The sequence below is a fragment of the Eptesicus fuscus genome, chromosome 8 (assembly GCF_027574615.1).
Source record: "Eptesicus fuscus isolate TK198812 chromosome 8, DD_ASM_mEF_20220401, whole genome shotgun sequence".
Taxonomy (NCBI): domain Eukaryota; kingdom Metazoa; phylum Chordata; class Mammalia; order Chiroptera; family Vespertilionidae; genus Eptesicus; species Eptesicus fuscus.
Window position 1 is genome coordinate 7,180,480 of NC_072480.1, and position 15,898 is coordinate 7,196,377.

The window sequence follows — 15,898 nt, forward strand, 5'->3', positions numbered from 1 at the left end:
GAATTAATGTACAACGAAATCTGATAAACTATGATCATGCAAATAAAAATCCTCCACAATCATTTTTTGTTGTTGTTGTTTTATAAAATGGTCTTAAAGATATACTTCCATAAACATTCCTGGTGCAATTTAGTCAATGACAAAAATACAAAGCTATCCCTTATTCTTATTTTATAGATTTATAACCATGCCTTTGTACTGCTGGAAGAGAAACAGCGTGTTTGGGAGAACTGAGTTAATGAAATGTTTAAAAACCAATGTATCGTGGTCCAACATTAGCTGCCTTGATATATAGCAGCCACCCATAATCACTGGTGTCAGTACTATTGTAAATAAAGAATAGCTAAATATTGAGAGATTAAGACACAAATAAAAACATTTTTTAAAAATAAAAGGCAGTTTCATTAACATGAAGAAATCTCTAAAAAAATAATAATCACATTAATTGTGATATGCATTGGAAAATAGTAAAATGTCATTTTCCAAAATAGTTTCTTTATTATATCCCTCATCTATTATCACCAATCTTGGAAACATACCATAAACATAATAGTGTGTTACATGAAAATGCTCCATTATTCAATGTGATAAATTTAACAAGTTAGAATATGATTTTCTTTCTGATGTTAACCATGAAAAAAGAAAAGGACAGCACCTGAAATACTAAATGAATTTAGCTACACATAAAGTAACAACCTATAAGTTTGGTTCAAAATACAGTTTACAAAACTGTAAAAGTATACTGCCTTATGTAATTTGTTTCTATAATTTTGCAGCTTACAATAAAGTAAAGAAAAGATCATCTCTAAATCCAAGTAAATTTCCACTTTCCCCAATCAGGACAAAGTGGAATTTCATTTAAAAAGTTCGTAAGACTGTAATACCTACTACAGTAGCTCATGTAGTTCGATATATCACTCCCACTTTGTCCTTCCTCCCAAAACAATGTTTTTGGCTCCAAAATAAAAAACAATAATAAACTCTTAATGAAAACTATGTTATGGGGCAATCTATCATATACTATGACTAACTATGAATTTACAGAAAAGAGCACATTCCATTTTTAGCATTTTTTCATAAACATGCAACTCACTATAAAATACAAAACACTTGTTTTCAAGAACAGCCTTATAAAGACACACTGCATCAATAAAATTTTTTTCTTTCTGATTACCTTTACATTGTTATGAAGAACTGGAACTTTCCTAATTTGTATATATCAGATTTTATATTATAGTGTAATAATTTGCACTTTCTGAACATGTTCAAGAGGAAATATCTATACACAATAACATTCTAGACTATTAAAAACTAATTCAAATTACAGAATTTTATTGATACAGTAGATTATATGAACTGAAAAGGGATGATAAAATGGGATAAAGATTTCAGTACATTATTTTATAACACATTCTTTAAAATTAAAATATTTTAAATCTCTTTTTCTTAAAATTTTCATTGCCATACGAGGCCAGAAAATTCTGGGACCAATACTGAGGTGTAAAATAATCAACTTCAGGAGTATTTCACAATTTGTGTGGTTTCCTCCCATCAGAGGCATCGTTCAGGTGTAATAGCAGATGATTTAGCACCTCTGAAGGTTAAGGGTGCCTAGGGGTAAACACTAGGTAAGATATACAAGGGAAAGAGACCATTTAACTCTCCAACCAATAGTGACATCAAGAAAATGACACCATTTGTTGAAAAATAATTTTTTCACAGTAAAACTGCAGAGTATACAAATACAAACACTGACAGATGACTGCTTAAGATCTATCCTAACAAACTCTTTTCAAAGCAATAGATCCAATAAACAGTTGGGTACTGTCAGTTTAAAGCCACAGATAAAAGCTATACAAGCACACTAGAAGTCAGAAACATTAAAAAAAAAAAAAAAAAAAAGGAAAAATATATTTACAAGTTTCTTCTTTAGTTTATTTCTACATAGCCATAGCAAATTACACTTTCACAAGTCAATGTTATCACCATGCGTATGGCTCAAGTGTGACCACAAATATATGAGGTCATCAAAGGGAGGTCCAACTGTCCACTCTTAAGCAGTCCCATTTTGTGCATCAAAGGTTTTATTCAGCCTCAAGCTTGATGAAAAATGTTATTTTGAGTGTTCACATAGAAATTATTAATTACATTTGTTCATCGCCTTTCTCTTTTAGAACTTCTCCGCCGTACCTTAAAAGAAAAATCATCAAATGCTTAATTAAAATGGGTACACATTTATTAGACATAGCAATAATAATAATTTTTTAACCAATCATTATTTTTACTTGTTCCTGATTTTTTTTGCTTTTCTCTCATTGAAACCTTTCTCCTATTTTAAATTGCTGCTTTGGCATCACTTATTTAGACCTTTATAATATTTGAATGTTCATAAATAGCTTTTCCCAGCATAGCAAGAGAAAAATCATTCATTTTCTATTTAGTAATTTTAAAAACAAATGATCAGAAGTCAATGTAGACAGCAAGAAAATCAATTGGAAATGTCATCTTTTTACTTATATTTCTGTGATAAGACAAAATTTGATACTTATGAACTTAGGCTTATAGCTGTCGTTCTGGGAAAATAGTTATTGAGTTTAGATCCTAACAACTATCAAATACATATAAGTAAGCTAAAATTCAGACACATTCCCATTAACTGGCAATAGCTACTGAAAGCATAAAACTTTAGTTCAAACAAGAGGAATATAAAAAGGAAATATTTTAATTAACAATATAGTTTTTCTTTGATGAAGATATTCAAGACTCTTTCACCTTATTTTTACATCCCCCAAAAACCGTTAAGAAACAAGCTCAGCTAGCTTGAGACCACAATTCAGAATATTTTTCTGCAGTGTTAATCCATTCACATAAATAAATTCTGCTGCAGATTGAAGAGCTAATTATATTTTAGATAGGTCAGAGAAGTGGGGATCAACTCTGGGACTTGATCACAGTACACTGATTTTTCAAATAAGATGGCTGGCTGAGCTGATCCAAAGATTCAGCATTAGTATTATTAAGAGAACAGCTCTTAATTAACTGTTTATATTTCTTCCACAGTAAAATATCTGAGATGTGTTAACTGGCAAAACAATTCATTATTTAAAAAATTAAAAAAAAGTACCTCAGGAAGTTCCACATTCCTACTTTTGTAAAAAAAAAAGTGTCAATTACCAATGTTATGAATTCCAAAGGCTGATTTTAGTAAAAACTATGATTTTATTCTATATGATTGACTAATTTCTAGTTTTTACTTTGAAATTAAAACAAAAAGTAATGAAACATAAATAATAGTATATTTAACAGATATCTAAAATCAAGGTATAAAAATGCCTGAAGTGTCAGTATCATACTGGTACTTGTTCTTTTTCACATCAGTTTAAACTTGACATTTGCACTTGTACTAGGCTACATTCATTATTCTCACTTAGTTTTAGATTTCCATAAAAGATTGTCTTCTGCATTATACAAGCTGGTAGATGAAAGAATGCTATAAAGTAATGAAGAAAAAAATATATATTTAGAATTATAAGAAACATCAAATGCTAAAAAGATGTGACCAAATATTTACCAACCCTATTTCTATATTCCATACTACTGAGAAGGTTAACTTGAAACACAGGCAGATAGGGCAGGGATACAGTGGAAAACAAAGGCAGGTGGGACATAGGCAGGGGTAGACATGGTAGTTTGAGCCAGCCTAATCACAGAAACCAACAAAGCAGAAATAATAAAATGTTTCTGGACTCAAAGCCAGAGAGGCATGGGAAAACAAGGGAGGGCCTGCAGCAACAAGGTGTATGAACGCATAGAAACAGAGGAAGTTCAGCATAGGAACAGAGAAAGAACACATAGAAACAGGGAAAGTTCAGTCCGTCGTTGCTGGGCAAGAACAACTGAGGGAATCAATCAGGTGAAGACACAGGTAGATATGGAGTAGACTTGTAGCAAATATATACCCTGGGCTACAAGGCTTTAAGGGGGCAGCCCATTATTAGCATCCCCTTCTCCGTGAGGGGAGTCTGAATCTGCATGTAATAAATTTTCCACACTTTTGCTTAAATCTTCGGGTCTGCAGAGCTCAATCTTCAGCATTGTGAGACATGGCCCCAGGAAAAACCCTAGGCTCACCTTTCCTGTTATCACTATTACACACGGCATTTTAATAAAAACATACATTTACTGTAGAAACTTCTTCTTCTTCTGTTTCTTCCTGTGGAATATCATCATTGACAGGAGAGCAACCCTGAAACACATCTACTTCTTCACTTGAATCATTTTCTTTAGTGGCTGCTTGTTTGGAGCGTCCTGCACGGCTAGAGTAAAATACATGTAAGATACAATGAACATGCTGATCTTCAAGCAGAATTACATTTCAGTAGAGGGAATGCTTTAAATATTTCATGAATTCTCAGATTTCCATTTTTATCCTCAATAACCTTATAAGAAGAAAACAAATTTTTTAAAAATTATTTTTACTGATTTTTAGAGAGAAAGGAAGAGGGAGAAACATTGATATGAGAGGGAAACATTGATCAGGCTGCCTACTACACACCTCCTACTGGGGATTGAGCCACAACCTGGATATGTGCCCTACCAGGAATCAAACTGGCAACCTTTTGGTGCACTGGACAATGTCCAAACAACTGGCCAGGGTGGAAATATTTTTCTTATATACTGAACCCTAAAACAGTGTTTAATCTAGCATTTTCCATACAAACATCTACCAAGTAACAAAAAATAAGTGTGACTGAGACCAACACCATAAAGGAATTAAAAAACATAACTCAGACTCTGCTTTTTTTTTTTTTATCTTTCCCAAATAGTAGAAGGCATTTATAGCTACTTAGCTGCTCAAAGCAGAAAATCCAGTCTTCCTTAATAGTATACCATTCTTTATCTGGCCCTAAAGATTCTATTTATAAGGAAATCTCAAATCCATTCACTAATTCATCCACCTCTAATGCTACTACATATTTCCAAAACATTCTCATCTCTTGGTTCTTCTCTTAACAAAGTAATCTTTTTTTTTTTTTTTTTTAATGGTGATGTACTAAAATGAGATTTATTCTTTTGACTTTACCTATCCTTGGGTATGATGGCAAATGGCTGTAACTGGATTTCTGCTATCTATCTTCCAGTAGGGTGATTTAAGCTATTTTTTAAAAAATATATTTTATTGATTTTTCACAGAGAGGAAGAAAGAGGGATAGAGTTAGAAACATCGATGATAGAGAAACATCGATCAGCTGCCTCTTGCACAACCCCCACTGGGGATGTGCCCGCAACCAAGGTACATGCCCTTGACCGGAATCGAACCTGGGACCTTTCAGTCCGCAGGCCGACGCTCTATCCACTGAGCCAAACCAGTTTCGGCTGATTTAAGCTATTTACCTTCTGGTTAGAGAAAAGTGTAAACCATTTACTCTTTTTTGTTGTTGTTAATCCTCACTCAAGGATATTTTTTCCATTGATTTTTAGAGAGTGCAAGGGAAGGAGGGAGGGAAGAAAGAGAGAGGGGAGAGAGAGAGAAACATCAATGTGATTGGTTGCCTCCGGCTGTGCTGGGAATCGAACCTGCAACCCAGGTATGTGCCCTTGACCAGGTATGAGACTCTTGGGTGCTGGAGTCTAAACTCTAACTTGAATAACACTGACCAGGGCTAAACCATTTACTCTTAAGTGTCCTTGGTTTAGAGAAGATAGACAGAATATACTAGATGGCTGCAAATTGCTGTGTAACTATTTTTCTCAGTTTCCCTAGTCCTGGCTTACTAGCCTGTCTCAGTATGAGTCCCTGGAATCCAATACCAAATCCCCGACTAGTATGGAACTTTAACCAACAAAGTAATCTTTTAAAAAAGTAAACACAGCAGATGTCACTCCCCTGGGATAGCTACCTCCTAACACAGTACGAAGGCCTTGCAGACAATCCTTGCCTACCTCTCTCCTTTCGAATCTCCTTCCACTCCCCAATTCCCCACAACTACAACCCAGCAAACTCTTGCCATCTTTCCATTTTGACAATATTTTTCCCACTTCATAAACCTCAAATACTGTGATCCTGCCACCTAAAATGTTCTTTTCCCTGAACTCTATCAGTCTAATTACTACTATTCTCAAGGAATCAACTTTACATTTTCTCAAGAGAAAACTGTCCTGATTTCCCAGCTCTCCCATTTCCCAGCTCTCCCATTACATTCCTATAGCAGCCTAAGTTTTTCCTGCAGGGCACATATAAAAAATTAGAATTCATATTTAAATGTGATTATTTTACAACTACATGCCCATTTACATGGTTAAGTTGCAGGAGGACAACAATCATGTGTTTTGTGCTACATTATTGCCTAGCAATTAGTATTCTCTAAAACATACAAAGCAATAAAAAATATATGACCCCATCATTTAATAAAATGTATCCCTATTGACAAATATTTATTTTTTAAAAGACTATTATGTTACCACTTCTATAAGCAATCCAAAAGACATATTGTTCAGCCCTGGCTGGGTAGCTCAGTTGGTTAGAGAATCCTCCCAATACACCAAGGTTGTGGGGTTCCATCCCCAGACAAGGCACATATAAGAATCAACCAATGAATGCGTAAGTAAGTGGAACAACAAATCAATGTTTCTCTCTCTCCTTCCTCTCTCTCCCTCTCCCTTCTCTCTCTCTAAAATCAATAAATTAAAACCAAAAACCAACCAAACAAAAAACACCAAAAGACATATTGTTCAATCCATGCTAAAACCAAGCATTTTTAAATATTTTATTTATTTTAAAAATTTTCCATTCCAGTTTAACTTCAGTATTATTTTATATTGGTTTCAGGTGTACAGCATAGTGATTAGACAACCCTATAATTTACAAAATTTCCCCCCTAATATATTATTGACTACATTGCCTATGCTATACTTTACATCTCTGTGACAGTTCTGAAACTACCAATTTGTACTTCTTAATCTCTTCAACCTTTCCACACCTCCCACTCCCCCCCAAAAAAACCTCTCTCTCTAATGACAACCACTTGTCTGATCTCTGTGTCTATGAATCTGTTTCACCTTTTTTCGTTTGCTCTTTGGTTTCCACGTAGAAGTGAAATCATATGGTAGTTCTCTGAATTATACCCGTTAGGTCCATTCATGCTGTCACAAATGGTAAGATTTGGTTCTTTTTCACAGCAGAGTAATGTTCCATTGTGTATTTGTATCACATGCTCTTTGCCCACTCACCTTTGCGTGGGCATGTGGGTTGCTCCATATCCTACATCATGCTACAATGAACTCATAGGTGCGTATATTCTTTTGAATTAGTGCTTTGGGTTTCTTTGAACAAAAACCCAGAAATGGAATTCCTGGGTCATAAGGCAGTTTCACATTTAATTTTTGAGTACACTCCATACTGTTTTCAATAGTGGCTGCATCAATCTGCTTTCCCACCAGCAGTGCATGAAGATTTCTTTTCTCCACATCCTTGCCAACACTTGTTTGTTGACTTACTGATGATAGCCATTCTGACAGGTGTGAGATGATATCTCACTCTCTTAAATTTGCATTTCTCTAATGATTAGTGACACTGTGCGTATTTTCACATGTCCACTGGCCACCTGTATGTCTACTTTAGAGAACTGTCTATTCAGGTATTTTCACCATTTTTCAATTGGATTTTTTAATGTTGAGTTTTGTAACTTCTTTATTACATTTTGGATATTAACCCCTTATCAGATGTCTTATTGGCAAAAATGACCTCTCGTTCAGTAGGTTGTCTTTACATTTTGTTGATGGTTCCTTTGCTATGCAAAACTTTTTTAGTTTTATGCAGTCCCATTTGTTTCCCTTGCCAATGAGCTATATCAGAAAAAATTATCCTAATAAAAGAGTAATATGCAAATTAACCATCACCCTGCTACACCCACAAGCCACGCCCACCAGCCAATCAGGAGCGAGTAAGCAGATTAACCCAACCAAGATGGCTACAGCCATGGAGAGAGCAGGAGGGAGGCTTGGGTTTCCCCGGCGATAGAGGAAGCCAAGCTTTCCGCACACCCTGGCTGGCCCAGGCCTCCACTTAAGGCTACAAAGTTTCAATTATAGAAGATAAATAAATCCCAACAGAAATGGCTGCCGCCATGGAGTGAGCAGAAGGCTTGGCTCCGTTCCAGGCTACAAAGTTTCAATTGTAGAAGATAAATAAATCCCAGATACCAGGGCCTCTGCTTGGGTCACCAGGGGGCGTGGCTGGCCTGCAAACCACCACAGGCCCCTTGCCCAGGCCGCCCCACACCCCAAGGGAACCCCCACCCTGATCTGGGACACCCTTCAGGGCAAACCAGCTGGTCCCCACCCATGCACCAGGCCTCTATCCTATCTAATAAAAAAGTAATATGCAGATTGACCATCACTCCAACACACAAGATGGCTGTCCCCATGTGGTCAAAGATCCTGCCCCCATATGGACACAAGATGGCCAGCAGGGGAAGGCAGTTGGGAGGCACCAGGCCTGCAAGGGAGGGCAGTTGGGGGTGATCAAGCCTGCAGGGGAGGGCAGTTAGGGGTGACCAGGCTGGCAGAGGAGGGAAGTTGGGGACAAATAGGCTGGCAGGGGAACAGTTAGACATCCATCAGGCTGGCAGGGGAGTGGTTAGGGGGTGATCAGGCTGGCAGGCAGAAGCAGTTAGGGGCAATCAGGAAGGCAGGTAGGCGAGCAGTTGGGAGCCAGCAGCCTTGGATTGTGAGAGGGATGTCCGACTGCCCATTTAGGACCGATCCCACCAACAGTCTAAACAGGCAGTCAGACATCCCTCATGGGGTCCCAGATTGGAGAGGGTGCAGGCTGGGCTGAGGGAACCCCCTGCCCCCACCCCACCCCCCGTGCACGAATTTCGTGCACTGGGCCTCTAGTCCTATATAATCATATGTAATAAAAGGGTAATATGCAAATAGACCCAACAGCAGAACAAACAACCATTCAGAGCATAATATGCTAATGATATACTAAGGCTGCTCAAGCACATGCTATGACATGCACTGACCATCAGGGGGCAGAGCGTTGACCAGTTGCTATGACGTGCACTGACCACCAGGGGGAAGATGCTCTGACCAGTAGGTTACCTTGCTGCTAGGGTCCAGCTGATTGGGACTGAGCGAGATGGGCCAGACACGCCCTGGAGCCCTCCAACGGTCTGATCGTGGACTGGTGGGGTCCCTCAGCCTGGACTGTGCTCTCTTGCAATCTGGGACCCCTCGGAGGAATGTCAGAGAGCCGGTTTCAGCCCAATTCAGCAGGCCACTCCCCTTGGGAGGGCGTCAGATGCAGGGCTCATGGCTGGTGAGCACTGCTGTGGCAGCGCGAGCCTCTCCCGATCCGGGACTGACTGGGCATGAGCCCACAGCAAGCACAATGGGGCCAGGATGAACAGGAGCGGCAGGTAGGAGCTGCAGGCAGCATTGGACTGCAGGTTTCGGCCCAAACCCTGCAGGCCACCCAGAGGGACCCTACCTGTGCACAAATTTGTGTACCAGGCCTCTAGTTCCTAAGATAAATATCCAAGATTTTACTGCTTATGTTTTCTTCTATTTTATGGTTCCCAGTTTTGCATTTAAGTCTTTAATCCATTTTGAGTTTATTCTTGTATATGATGTAAGGTGATGGTCTAGTTTCTTTCTTTCTTTCTTTTTGCATGTACCTCTCCAATTTTCCCAACACAATTGATTGAATAGATTGTCTTTATCCCATTTTATGTTCTTGCTCCCTTTGTCAAATATTAATTGACCATGCAGGCATGGGCTTGTTTCTGGGCTTTCTATTCTGTTCCATTCATCTATACACATCTGTTTTTATGACTGTTCATACTGTTGAAGAAGAATGGTGAAAGTAGATATCCTTGTCTTGTTCCTGATCTTAAGGGAAACACTTTTAGTTCTTCCCTTTTCAGTGTAATGCTGGCTGTGGGTTTGTCACCTTCAAAACTGAGGTATGTTGCCTCTATTCCCACATTGCTGAGAGTTTTTTCTAAATAATAAACAGGTGCTGGATTACAACAAATGCTTTTTCAGCATCTATTTATATGATTTTTATCCTTCATTTTGTTTATGTGGTGTATCATCTTAATTGATTTGCAGATGTTGTATCAACCTTGCATCCCAGGAATAAATCCCACTTGACCAAAACGTTACTACCCTTTTAAGGCAATGCTGAATTTGATTTAATATTTTGGTGGCGATTTTAGCATCTATGTTCAGCAGGAATATTGGCCTATAATTTTCTTTCTTTGTAGTGTCTTTATCTGGTTTTAAAATTAGGATAATATGGCCTCGTAAAATGAGCTTGGGAATCTTCCTTCCTCTTGAATTTTCTGGAATAGTTTCATAAGGATAGGTATTAATTCTTCTTTGAATGTCTGATAAAATTCACCTGTGAAGTCATCCAGTTCAGGACTGTTGTTTGTTGGAAGGTTTTTGTTTTTTGTTTTTTTACTACTGCTTCTTATTTCGTTAGTTATAATCAGTCTGTTCAGATTTTGAATCTTCCTGATTCAATTTTAAAAGACTGTATACTTCTGGGAATTTAAACATTTCTTCCAGATGGTCCAATTTGTAGACTTAGTTTTTCATATTTTCTTATAATCTTTTGAATTTGTGTGTGTGTCCATTTTTAATTCTCCTTTTTCATTTCTGATTTTATTTGGGTCCTTTGTCTTTTTTTTATGATGACTCAGTCGATTGAGGGTTTATCAATGTTGTTTATCTTTACAAAGAACCAGTGTGGTTTTATTAATATGTTGTATTGTTTTTTAATTTTATTTCTATTCTGATTTTTATTAGTTCCTTCTTTCTACTCACTTTGTACTTTGTTGGTTTACCTTTTCTAGTTCCTTTAAATGAAAAGTGAGATAGTTTATTTGATATTTTTCTTGTTTCTTGAGGTAGGCCTGTAAGGCTATGAATTTCCCTTATATAACTGCATTGCTGTACCCCAAAGATTTCCAGTTGTTGTACTAGTATTCCCATTTTCACTTGTCTTCTTGATTTCTTCCTTGATCTCATTGTTAACCCATTCATTGTTTATTAATATGTTATTTTGACTCCATGTTGTGTGTTTTCCAGTTTTCACTTGTAATTGATTTTTAGTTTCATTTCATTGGGATCAGAGAAGACGCTTGACATTTCAATCTTCTTAAATCACTGAGTTTGTTTTGTGGCCTATTACATGGTCTATACTAGAAAATTTTACATGTGCACTTGGAAAAGAATGTATATTCTGCTGCTTGGGTTAAAATGCTCTAAAATATTAATTAAATCCACCTGGTCTAGTGTGTCATTTAAGGCTTCTGTTTCCTTGTTTTCTGACTGGAAGATGTCAATGAGGTGTTAAAGTCCCTTACTACAACTATTACTGTCAATTTCTCCTTTTTTATCCATCAATATTTGCTTTATATATTTAGGTGCTCCTGTGTTAGACTGATCCTTTTATCATTATGTAGTGTCATTCTTTGCATCTTACTATAACCTTTGTTTTAAAGTCTATTTTGTCTCACATAAGTATTGTTCCCCCAGCTTTTTTTTTCATGTTTACTTGCATGAAACATCTTTTTCCATCTTTTTACTTTTAGTCTGTGTGCATCTTTCATTCTGAGATGGGTCTCTTGTAGACAGCATATATATGAGTCATGTTCTAATTCTATTCTATTCTAGTCATACCCTATGTTTTTTGGTTGGAACATTTGAGCCATTTACATTTAATGTGATTATTAATAAGAATTTATTGCCATTTTATTCTTTATAACTATGTTTCTCTGCTTTCTTCTTCAAGAATACTCTTTAATATTTCTTGTAATACTGGTTTGGTGGTAACAAACTCTTTTACCTTTTTCTTGTCTGGGAAACTCTTTATTTCTCCTTCAATTTTAAATGACAGCCTTGCTTGGTAGAACAGTATTGATTGTAGGTCCTTGCTTTTCTTCACTTTGAATATTTCGTGCCAATCCCTTCTGGCCTGAAATGTTTCTGTTAAGAAATCAGTTGACAATCTTATGGATCACCCTTGTAGGTAACGACTTTTGTTTTGCTGCTTTTAAGGCTCTCTTTTTCTTTAACTTTTGCCATTTTATTTATGTCTGTCTTGGTGTGAAGCCTCTTTGAGTTCATCTTGATTGGGGCTCTCTGAGCTTCCTGGACTTGTGTGTCTTTTTCCTTCACCAGGCTAGGGAAATTTTCAGTCATTATTTCTTTAAATAGATTCTCAATCCCTTAATCTCATCTTTTCTCCTTCTGGTAACCCTATGATGTGGATGTTGCTATGCTTCATGTTGTCCTGAAGGTCCCTTAAACTATCCTTATTTTAAAAAATTCTTTTTGCTGCTCTGTTTGGGTGTTTTCTGTTACCTTGTTTTTCCAAATCACTGATTTGGTCCTCTACTTCATTCAACCTATTGTTTATTCCTTTAGTATATTCTTCATTTCAGATATTGTATTCTTCCATTCTAACTGGTTCTTTTTTATGGGTTCTATGTCCTCTTTTATGCTTTGTATCTCTTTAAATTTTCAGTGAGTTCATCTATTCTTCTCCCAAGTTCCTTGAGCACCCTTATAACCATTGTTTAGAGCTCTGTCAGGTAGATTGCTTGCCTCTATTTATTTCTTTTTCTGGAGCTTTCTCCCATTCTTTCATTTGGGGCATGTTTCTGTTTCCTCATTTTGGCCGACTCTCTGTATTTACCTGTGTATTAGATAGATCTGCTGTATCTTCCAGTCATGGAATGGTAGCCTAGTGTAGTAGGTGTCCTATGGAGCTAAGTGGCACAGTCTTCCTTATCACCAAAGCCTGATGCTCCCTTTTGTGGAGTATGTTGGTGCTGTAGAGTTTTGATTGCTGTTGGCCTCCTATTGTAGTCAAGTCTTGATTGCCGTTGGCCCCTTCATGTGTGGGTCAACCCTCAGGCTGGCTGACACTGAGGATTGAACCCAACCACAGCTGAGCTATTGTGAGGGTGCTGACCACATGAAATGGAATTCATCCTAGCAGTATCTAGTTCCCACTGAGATCCTCCTTTGGATGTGCCACTTGTGGAGCTAATTGGGTCCTGTCTCTGATGTGGTTTGCAGCACACCACCAGGTGTGTTGGTTCTGGGGCCTCTTGGGAGGGAATCTGGTGTAGGTCAATGTCAGATATGGCCTTAGACTGGCCTTGGGCTACCTGTTTGCTACAATGTTATGCAGTTTGTAGCTACCTCTTCTGGGCCTGGAAGTGCATGGGAGGGGCCATAGTGTGCACCAAGGCCAGTTTACACCAGCATCATATATGGTGGCAGGGCAGGAAAAGGCCCAAGGCACCCCAAGATCCAACAGTTGCCTACCTGTTAGGCTCAGTAAATAAAAGAACCTCTGGCCATACTCAAGTTGATTGAGACAGATTCTTAATGAGTGACCAGGTAGAAGTGAGTGGTATTCACCAGACTGATACAGGTTCAAACCTGAAGTCAGTGCTGGGTCTGAGGCCACTCAGCAAATGTCCTAAGGCATACCGAGTCTAACTATCCCTCGTCCAGTACGTACAGACCTTTTGGTGGGGCAGGGTCTCAGGGAGTTGTCAGGGTGAGGCCAGCAGAATTTATCAGGCCCAAACAGACCAAGATTTTATTGTGTGAAGGAAGGTTCTGCACCGGTTGGGTACAAGAGGAAAAAATGTCCCTTGTCATAAAGCCACACAACTCAAGCCTGTCCCACATTCTGCCTGGACTTCCTGGAGAACCTGCGTGTTGGGAGGGTGGGCTATTAGATCTCCTGTGAGGGGATGGCACTGGTCAAGCGTGAGGGAAGGTACAGGGACTGGCCCTCTTCTGAGAGCCAGATAACTCAGTCTCTGACACCAGTGGCCAGGAAGATGATTCCTCTTCTGGGTATGAGCTGAGGGGTGACAGGGAGCAGGAGTTTGGGGCTCTTGCTTTCTTCCAGGCTGATGCCATATGGAGGTGATTGCTACACCCAAGAAAGATGGAATCTGTGGGCTATGAGGGAGAGGGACTGAGCACAGGGTATCCTGGCAGTTGTCTCTTTAGCTCTTTCTGTGGAGCCACAAAACTCAGTCTCTCCTCACACACCAGTCATCTCTGAGCTGCCCTACTTCTACCACAACCAAGGGTGAGTGGTTGGCCCTTTAAAAGGGAGCCTGGATTTCTTGCAGAATTGTCTCTCCCTGGCAGAGAGAATACCCACTGATTTTCACAACCACATTTTATGTGGACCCCTTTACCTGGTTCTGTTGCTCTGAGCTGAGGTGCCTGGCATGTGGCTGAGAACCCTCTTTCCTCAGAGGGACTCTCCCCCCGCCCCCCCCAGCTGAGATATGCCTCTGGAACCTCAGCTGCCAATAGTAGGAGCAGAGCCAGCCTTGTTTGTGTCTCCGTCCTTCCTACCAGTCTTGATGTGGCTTCTTCTCTAAGTCTTTGGTTATGACTTCTCTTCAGCAGGTTATTTAGGATGATTGTTCTGTAATTTAATTGTAATTCCAGTTTGGTCCTGGGAGGAGGTAAGTGTAACTTTCACCTATTCTGCCTCCATCTTGGATCTCCCCATGTATTTTTTTTTTTTTTTAAACTTGATTTAGTTTTTCAGAATTAACAGAAGAAAATACAGGAATTACACAGAAAATGATACAATGGTTCTTAATTCCACTGAGGTCAGAAGAAAAAACAGGCAAATGTAATGTTATTTTAACAGCTCTAAAAACAAAGCTTCCTAGTGAAAAGAAGATAAGACTGTTAAAACAGAATAAAGAGTCTCTGTCTGTACTGACTTTTTTTTTTTTAATCCTCATCTGAGGATATGTTCTTTGAATTTTAGAGAGAAGGGAAGAGGGAGAGAGAAACAGAGAGAGTGAGAGAAAGAAACAAATCAATGTGAGAGAAACACTGATTGGTTGCCTCTCACATGCACCTTGACCAGGGCTGGGGATTGAACCCACAACCCAGGTACATATCCTGACCGGGAATAGAACCTAGTACCCTCTGATGTATGGAGCAACACTCCAACCAACTTAGATATACCAACCAGGGCTGTAATGATCTTTTTTTTTTTTTTTTCTGACGTTCTTTTTATTTATTTTAAAATATATTTTTATTTATTTTGGAGAGGAAGGAAGAGGGAGAAAGAGACAGAATCATTGATTGGCTGCCTTCTGCACACCCCACACGGCACTGAGCCCACTGGGCATGTGCTCTGATCAGGAATCAAACCATGACCTCCTGGTTCATAGGTCAATGCTCAACCACTGAGCCACGCCAACCAGGTTGTATTGATTTTTAAAAATAAATACTTGTTTGTTTTAGAACATTCATATAAGAACTTATGTAGTTTTATGAGAAACATGATAATAATTTAAGCCCAAATATAAATAAAGTTATGAGCCATCATTTCCTTGTTATAAAATTAATCATGGGAATTTAACATTACTTAAGAATTCTTTGTTAATACCAATGATTTTCCATGGTTGAATCAAAACATAATGAAGCTGCTGAGAACATGTACTTACCTTTACTTTTTACCTGAGGGAAAAATTAAATGGAAGAAGGCATAAAGTACTGGCTAGACACTCAGGAAACTTTTCCTCTTTCTGTGGAATACACAGGAATAGGAAAAACTTCTAAGATAACTAACCAAAGTGTGGTGGCAACTCTGAAAAGTCAAGCCACTGATGTAGTTATATAACAGAATCACTCCAAGAAAAACTGAGGATTTCTTCACTAAATGAAGACATGCCATTCTATTTCCACTTAAATAACTGAGAAGAAAAAGTGCAAAATTTACAAATTACAGCATAACTACTCTTCTATCACTTTAAAATTTCGGATACAAATCTATTATTGTAACTCTCAGATAAATATGTGACTGTGTGGCCATCCA

General features: G+C 38.3%; 1 protein-coding gene across 1 annotated transcript in view; it reads right to left on the bottom strand.

Annotated features, from left to right (window-relative positions):
- Positions 1–1,348: 1,348 nt before the first annotated feature.
- Positions 1,349–15,898, bottom strand: part of PDS5B (PDS5 cohesin associated factor B) — a 238,008-nt gene continuing 223,458 nt past the window's right edge. The window contains exons 34-35 of the mRNA XM_054719739.1: positions 4,178–4,316; positions 1,349–2,190 (exon numbers count right to left, since the gene is read on the bottom strand). Coding sequence (XP_054575714.1) covers positions 2,155–2,190; positions 4,178–4,316 — 175 coding nt within the window. The 3' untranslated portion in view covers positions 1,349–2,154. The remainder of the gene's footprint in view (positions 2,191–4,177; positions 4,317–15,898) is intronic.